This window comes from Rhopalosiphum maidis, chromosome 3 (genome assembly GCF_003676215.2).
Source record: "Rhopalosiphum maidis isolate BTI-1 chromosome 3, ASM367621v3, whole genome shotgun sequence".
NCBI lineage: Eukaryota > Metazoa > Arthropoda > Insecta > Hemiptera > Aphididae > Rhopalosiphum > Rhopalosiphum maidis.
In genome coordinates, this window is record NC_040879.1 from 7,361,066 (window position 1) to 7,370,596 (window position 9,531).

Consider the following 9,531-nt stretch of genomic DNA (forward strand, 5'->3'; position numbering starts at 1 on the left):
TGGTTTACTTCAATATTATTTTTTAATTAAAATATACCATAAAAAATAGTAAAAAAAAAATGGGAACAGTAAAATAATATTGTATAACATTAAGTAATAATATTCAGTTGAACATCATGATTAAAAAAAAAAAAAAAATCGCAATGCGTAAGCAGAAAGAAGGTATATATTCGTTTTATAATCATGATTATTCGTTTTTTTATGAGTTTAAAACAAAGTTAACCCTTTGTATATGAGTATGAATACCAAATACAATATAAAAATAAATATTGCATAACTTAAATCGATATAATCATGGTACATTTTAAAACTAGAAGTAGGTTCCACATTCCACATTGGCGATTTGACATTTCCCGTTAGCCGTCTTAGAGACTCGTTGGGAGACAATGTTCAACGCTGCAGATCCATGAAACAATTAAAAACTTGAGTTGTATTATTATCAGCCTCGACATGGAAATAATAAATACAACTAACGGGGGCTGGAGATCGAATCCTACCCAATTGCATAGCCTCTTGTGCTTAGAATGATTAAGTGATAAACATAATTCACTAAACTAATAAGAAAAAAAATCAGCTGACAAAATTATGACAGTCATTAATGGAGCATGTACATATGCATAAAGTTTAATATAATCGCAACAATGCAAATAATGCAAAAGTTACATAAGAAACGATAAAAATACTGTTGATAAACAAGATAGAAGCGCGGTTCTACTCCAGACTCCTTAAGGACAAGGAGATGACAAAGGACAGTAAAGGTTTCTGGACGAAAACCATGTTGATCCTCCATTAGGATCTATTAATAACATATTATTATAGTTTTAAAGTATTATAGTATTTAACCGTTGTGAAACTGGCATAGTTACATTGGCAGCAATCATTCCAATTTTGGAAAAATTTCAAAATTTGTTTAATATCGTTTCACCGATAGACACATTTTAAAACGTCTACCTACTCATCCGTTTTCGGTGAATTTTTTTTTTTTTATATATATGTTTTAATCGATTTATCAGACATCTGTTGGATCACTTACAAATATCTACCGGTTAAATGTTTTCTATACCGTTGCTGCTCGTAACTTTTAGGCCACTTTTATTACGGCCTACGGGCCGTCAGACTTTTCATATGCATTTTGAAGTCGATTATTTATGTATAAGACCGGTGTACACTCAATATCGTGCTCAATCGCGGTTTAGTATCGCGATGTGTAGTGGCCGGTGAGAACAGATACTAACAGAATACGAATATTCGGTATTTGGAAAATATTTATTATTCGCCACCTTTTCGAGTGAAACGGGTCAAAGAAATAATATGCTTAATAAGTATGTTCGCCCGCAACTACGCGTGTCGACTTGTGAATACGTTGTTCGGGTAGAAAAATTGGCCATCAACACGGGCGGGTAGGGGGAGGGATTGCTATATTTCGGAACGACCGCTGCGGATGCGCAAACCAGATTATGTGCGTGTACGCAGTGGATTTCGGTTTAAAAAATATTAATCGGTCGACGACGACGACGACGACAACGACGATCCGTTTGCACGTTTTATTCCGACGAAAATATAAACACCGACAGATGTACGACGGACATCGTACACACGCGTCTACGCGTCCGACGGCGATCGGTCGTCCGACTTGCCGCCGGCGCGACTCTTCGCGGACCTCTCGTAGTACAGCTGCGGCGCTTTGTCGGGTCGATCTTCGAAAAACTCGCCGGCGGCGGATTTGGAAACGTTCCGCAGTTCTGACCTCTTGAACGGCGAACGCCGCCGACCGCGAACTCTTCGTCGCCACCGCGACTCGGCAGTCGTCGGTCGGGGTCGGACGACTCGCCGGCGGATAGGCGTCCGCGTCGCGACTCTCTTGACGGCGGTCGCGGTTTCCGGCGAGGAAATCTGCGGACAGCCGTTCTTCGTACGGTTTCACGTTCCCGTGGCCGGCGCTCTGTCGGATCGTACACGATTTCGGCACAGAGCACGCGCGTTGATCTTTCATCGCACCGCCGTCCTGTGCCGACGGTCGTAGATGTGATGATTGTTGTTGTGGTCGAGATTGTCGTTCTTCTTCTGAAAACATGTCATATTATTGTGGGATACGTCGAGTTGTTATGATTAGGAAATTTATTTTTCGATAAACGTATGCAATTTAGCTTTTCAACTTGAATGCACAACATCTTATCGATATCTAATCAATATTTTATTGATATATTAAATGTTCGAACTATTTTTATATTAAATTATTACAAATATATTTTATTAGCTTAAATTTATTCTCAATCTTAAACGTTTCTCGTAAGATCCATAGTTATACATGTTTTCACTTTTTTTTTTTTACCTTTAGGTATTTTTTGATTGTTAACGCAGAATCAATTTTATATTGTTAAATTTAATTTAGGGTGATTTGGTATAACTGTTATCAAACTTAAAAGCAATAATATATCATCTAGGGAATCTCGTTGGGTTTTATTATATTTAAGTTTAAAAGTGAGCTATGATCATTTTAAAATTGTAGTGTTTAATCGGGTTTATTTCGTGAATTTAATAATTCAATTTGCTTTAGTGTTATAGCTAACAACAAAAATCGGTTTTTCTGAAATCGATTTGGTTATGTCGAACGTTTATAAGACGGCAGTGAATGCAAATGTATGTTTGACGTTCTCACACAGTATACGAACATAATTATTTATAAATTATTTTTTGTATATAGTTTTTTAGTCTGTGCTTTTGGTCTTATTCGCCTAATTATATAATACTGTACTTTTGTCGTCCGCTTCGGTAACAACGTTTGTCTCCATTGGAATTATATCGTTGATAACAGACTGCACTACGTCTATCGTGAAATCGCCTGGATAAAGCTTATCATAGGCATCGCTTGTGTCTTTACTTGGGCATAAACTTTTCGATCAGAACACTTTTCTGCGCCAAGTCTCATCTCTCCAGTTAATAGATTAGCATCATTCCACACGAATACTTCGGACACATTTCGGTTTTGTTGTTCTATGTTCATTACAATGCTTACATCTAAAATGTCCTCGCTTTCTTTCAATGTATTTGATCTATTAATAATAATAATAAATTTATTTAGTGCTAGGATGATTTAAAACTTGATACTCTGATGATCATATTGATCATAAAGACAATTTTGTTAAAAATTGGAAAACATTTCAACATTCTCGTTTTCTTTAAATTTTTTGCGATTATACAATCTAGTGCTAAGAGTTTTTACTTTTGACACCCTAAAGTACCAAATAATTACAATTTTTTACCATAAATCACGCCTACCTTTGAAAATCAAAACATTTTTACTTTCTCAAAAGGTAATGATAAACACACTTCATTGAAAAATAGATCGTTTTGCTCAGAATCTAAAATATTTAATACAATATAAATGATTCAAATGATTCGAACGAACATTTTTCTTAATATAAATAATTTTTAAAAATAATTTAAATCGTATTAATTTTAATCGGTCATTACTAGTTTGAAAACTAAAACAAGAGTATTATGTACAAATCATTTTAGATTTTTTTGTAGGTAACAATTTTCCGTACTATAAATACTTTATAATACAAAATGCTAGATATTTTGTGAAAAATTATTATTTTTATAAAAGACCACACCAATATTATCGCAATACTATAAATATATACATTTATCGATTAGGATGTACACGTATTACACATTAATATACAATTCAGGGCATTTATAAACGACATAGACAAATTACTTTTTCCTTAAAATCCTGTTTTTGCCAGAAACTGATATTTTGACTTCGCTTACGTCACTGTCGATAATATATCAAAGACGCATATTAAAAATCATCTTCTTATTCTTTAGGATATGTCTTACTCTTTAACGGTGACATTTTCTCGGACGTTCGGCATTTTTAAAATGTCTGTGATCGACGTGACCAATTTTAATTTAATACCCGCTAGTGCTCTTTCCCATTCAATATACGTGGCATGTGGACCACTATTAGGGACTTCTATTTTCGATGATAATGACCAATTATACATTGGTTCGTCTGAAAAGGCATAATAACATTGAACACCCGTATTCGGTGTATTTTGATACGCAGCATATTGGCATTTGTTGTTGGATATTGCTGTGATAATTGTCGGATAAGTCTCCTCGAAATCGTATTCATTATCCTCGATGCACGTTGCAGTTCCTTCTTTCTTTATGAATTTCCTAGCCATTTCGATCACCTGTGAACATTTCATTCTTTTAATATTAAGTATATGACGTTCGATTCATTTTACTCTATTTTCTAAAGGATCTATTGTCGCAGGAGGAGGGTCTTTAAACGGACAGATTGGATCCGGATATTGTAATGCCAACATCATAAGTTTTATGTATTCATCTCGAACAGTTTTATTTGTATTCTGTTTCAACACTTTCAACCAGTTTGATAATACACTAGCATCTATAATATTATTATAGGTATTAATGAATATTATAATCTATAACGAATACGAGTTATGTTGAAATTACATTTTAACGTTTTATTGAAACCATACAAATATACAAATCAACTAAATTAAAATGTAGACAATCAGGTTTATTAATTATATATTACTCGCGATTATTTCAAATTTAATATTATTAAATCAACCGTATTCGAAGAAGTTATTAGTGTAAGTTTTTTAAAATAACAAATAATCAAAGATAATTAATAATGTACCTGACATCATAAAAATTGCTTGATATGTACTTATTAAAAAAATTTGATTTAAGTCATACTCATAAATTAATATTTGTGTATTTATTTTGAGATGCTAAGTTTATCAATACATTTTAATTTCATAAAAATATAACATTAATACATAACATTACGTAAACAAATATTCTAAAGATAAACTACTAATATAGGATATATGTAACTCATATATCAAAACTCATATTATTATAAGTTTACGAGAAAAAATAATATTCATTATAAAATTATTAAAATATTAAAATGTAATTTACCTCCGATATCATTTCGTTTTAAAATTAATTGTTTAACTATATCGTAAAAGAAAAAAAATGTGACGTCTTCATCATCTGTGGGATTGGGCCTTTTTGTTGATATTTTATCATTGCTTTCACTGATGAAAGTCATATTGTAACTTTCAAACCCACAATTGATCCAGTGGGAATAATTTTACATAAATAATCCAAAATTCAATAAAAAACAACCCATTTACAATACAAAGGTTAAATACAAAGAAAAGTAATTTAATGTTTTTATTAAAATATTATGTTGCTAAATGCAAAAATATATTTTTTAAAGCCAAATAATATAGTATAGTAGCTATCGTGATAATAAGCTATAATATAATTACCGACCCGCGTAAATAAAAGAAAATTAAAATTCTTATTTCGTGACTATTATATTATGTATATAATATTACAGTTAAAAGACTTAATAAATGTATAAATACTGTAATAAATACAACATTGAATACAGGGGGGAGGAGTAGGTAACTGCTCTGTTTTACACTAGGTGTCGAGCGTGTACCTCGTAATATTGAAAAATAGTAAAAACAGTAAGTCACTGTAACGTATGTGTTAAAATCGAATTCAATAATTAATTATTACATAATACGAAAAATTGTTTTGAGCAATGACAAGCCTATAGTTATACTTAAATTAGTATCAAAATGATTTATTTTACTATAGTATAGTGAGTTAAATTAATTTTTATCGAAAACACTGAATCTTAAAATAACTGAGTAGGTGTATAAAATATAATACAATTTGAAAAATTGTTGCTTCGTATTATAAATATTATTATGGTCTCTTTGGTAAAAAATGATACAAATTAAATAATTATTTTTATTTAAATTTAAAAATATTTAATTATTTACAATTCTATTACAATTTACAATGATTAAAATTTTTTGTATTTTGTACTACTTTTATGTATTACGATTTACGAAAAAAGCGTAAAATGGAAACATCACGTTTTGAAGTACAATCCATAAATAATGTATGGTAATTTTACGATTAGGAAGTAACTATAATTTTTCATATATGAGTTATGAATGCATATTTGTCATTTTAGTAGACCGTTAATTTAAAGGTAGACCAAACACTACATTCGTAATATCACCGGTAGTCCACGTACGATATATCACAGAGATGTTTTGTTCGGAAGAGAGACTGCGTTAAAGTACGTGACACTCAGAGCACCAATTACATTTTCATTTTTAAAAACCTGGTACATACCTATATTGTCGTACCTATAGCAAAAACACTTCTTGTGAACTATATTTTTATCATTTACTTTTGCTATCACATACAATATATAGTTATTTAGTTATTAAAATATAATATTTTAATTACAAAAGCATCTCGTTAAACTATTACAGCTCTATTTTCGAATGTCTTATCAGTTATCACTATAAATTATACAACAATATTGCTATTTTTACTAAGAAGTATATAATTTTACGAACTCTAACTACCTCCAAAATCAGAATTTGAACATAATAAATATAGGGTCTATTAATAGGACAATGTTGAGTATAATTTTCTCACCTATCTATTGCAAACTTAATTATTACCTAGGAAATCGTAAACAACTTAAAAAAGTAATAATTTGTAGCATTATTTTTTTATGAAAAAATACACTCTTAGTAAGATTAATAGTATCTCATTTCATACAGGATCTAAAATTTATAAAATGAAAAATGTATGTACATTTGTTTTTACTATATTGACTTGGAAACTACTGGTAAAATTGGCACAACATTTTACACATATATTCCCCGAAACTCTGGTAGAGTTTATAGCTTAGTTTATCAACTCCTATAGGTTGCCATATGCTCGCACATACTTTCGTTTCCACTCACATAAATCAAATATGGTTTTATATAGGCTTTGCCATTGGTGACACGTATAAAAGATATTTTTGTATTATCTATTATTTTATATTTAAAAACGAATGTATGTTTGTAGCTTATTTATCTAATTAAAAAATACTCGAATGATTTTATTAAAAATTTCAAATTGTTTTTAGAGACTATCAGAAATGTTTAGAGAGTAGTTTTAACCACGTTAAAAAAAGGCCGAGTGATTTTTTTTATCCATCGCAGCTCATGATATTTTCACTCATCTCAGTCAAATTAGTTCACAAAACGAGAGACGCCGACGCTAATACATCTATATAGCACAATATTTTATATTTGTTTATATTTTTTTAAGAAAAGTCGGCTTATACAGCTAGTATTATTAATTATTATATAATGTTTAATATTTCTGAAGTATAATTAATAATATTTGTGTTTGAAATTTTTAGAGCAGCATTTTAATTATTAATACTGTTTATTTATATGACGTAATCTCAATAAAAATTACTCCTATAAGCAAAAAAAAAATGATGAGACATATTATATTAATAAGTGTAATAGAATTTTACGATGATATAAATAAATAAAATATATTAAATTTATATAAATAAAAACTTAAATTGTCTAGAAAAAAAAAAATTAGAGAAAATATTGAATAATTTGCAACGTTAGTAATTTAAATCACAATATATATGGTTAGAATGTGTAGATGTGGTATAATATTATAATATTTAGTGGCCAAAGTTGATTTATTGAAAATCGTTAAGTAAGGGATTATTGATTTCTATCTTAAAAAATCATATGAAAAAAATTTAAATAATGTTCGTAAAAAGTGGTTGTTACTTCAATGTTCTAATAAATCAAAGATATTTTTATTATCTTACTGTGAATTGTTAAATTATTGTTTTATTGTTATTTTTTAAGTAATAATTGATACAAATTGATATTTTGTTTATGATTTAATCATATTTAATTCTTATTTTAGATTCTGAGTGGAAATAAAATGTTTTATTTGTACAACAATGTATGTTTTTTTATGACTAAAGACACTTTTTTTAAGAAGAAACAATGATTAAATTGTTACTTTATGGTAATTTTCAGTAAAAACTGGATCTAGTTTGGGTCTTAAAAAAATATTCCCAGTAGATACTTTTCAAAATAAAGCGTAGTAATAAAAAAAAAAAATAAAACATGGACAATTGTTTAAATTTAAATTTTTATATTAAAATTAATTGTTCGGTAATCTTGGTCACCAAAGACACAGTTTTCGGTCAAAATCATTTTTTTATTTATATTGTATATAATTTAAAGTATAAAAATTAATCACACTTAATTAAAAGATTTTTGAAGTTTCTATTGAATAATTTTTTAAATAAAAATAAAAATTACCTTCTCATACTAATTAAATATTAAACTAAGTTGTTCACGAAAATACTATAATGTAATATAAAAATAAAATATTTAAAACATTAGGTACATCAATAGGTTCAATAAAATTTGTAAAAACAACAATATCAATTAGATATAATTACAATCGACAAGATTATAATACAATGCTTATTTTTAATTTATTTTATAACTAAACAGATACCAACAGAATTCCCAAACTTCAAATATTTTAGGCTACAATATTATCTTATAATAATGTTCAATAAATGTACGTACAATTTGTATTTTTTAATGATTGAAAAAAATATATCAGTGTTTATTGAACTTGATTTTTTTACACACAACGCACGTATATATTGAATGTTTAATTCCTATAATATATTTTACGATAGTCTTTGTACTTAATGTTTATTAGTTTTCGATTTTGACCCATCTCGGGCTCACACAGTAATCGTGAAAGTGACATAACAATATGTTATATTATGTGCTGTTATTTTATATTGCGAAAAACAAGAAATGTAATGAAACATTTTTTTTATTCGTTTGTGTGTCGTTTCCGTGCGATATCTATTTTAAAGAGTTCAGATAATACCGTCATATTTTATGGTAACTCTGTTAAATATGATGAATAAAACTAAAATACACCAAACAAGTTTTACTTTGATGAGTTTATTACTAATTTAAGTGATTATATCCTCTCAGACCTGTCTTTGACGATGAATTTACGCTACGCCCTTGTGTTGCCGAACTCAAGTGGTTTGGCGGACCTAAAGTTATAAACCGCATGAACGCCATAATATACAAGTGGCGTTAATGATATACAGTTCGTACTATATATAATGATTATAAAGTTCAGATTAGACACTTACCTATAAAACGAAATAATTACTTTTGCAGTATCTATATGACTGCATATTATAAACGATTAGTATTAAATTTGATATTTATTTTATTGACCGTATGGTATGTGTTCCAGTCATTCCATATAACTCTCACACATTGTTCCTTTAAACGCATTTTCTACCATATAATTCAATTAATTAATTTATTATTATTTCAAATTATAAGATATAATAATAATAATTTAAAAAACTTAAGGCTTTTCAAAATAGTGAGTGTAGACGTTTAAAATGGATCACCTTTAATTAGAAATTATTTTCCAGCTCTTCATAATTATTTTTTATAACTTTTATACTCTTTAAAATATCAGAAAATCGATCATAGTAAACTATGTTGGTTGGTAAATATATCACCAAAAACAAATCATAATAAGTCTAAAAATAAATGAATAATTAAATCTTCTATGTGT

The 9,531-nt window shown here is 28.7% G+C and overlaps 1 protein-coding gene across 1 annotated transcript; it reads right to left on the minus strand.

The window, feature by feature from the left end:
* Window positions 1–725: 725 nt before the first annotated feature.
* Window positions 726–5,101, minus strand: LOC113558212. The gene is given in 8 exon segments (XM_026963708.1): window positions 726–796; window positions 1,780–2,064; window positions 2,756–2,869; window positions 2,872–3,053; window positions 3,725–3,781; window positions 3,847–4,205; window positions 4,260–4,423; window positions 4,969–5,101. Coding segments are annotated over 8 exon segments (1,365 nt in total).
* Window positions 5,102–9,531: the final 4,430 nt, after the last annotated feature.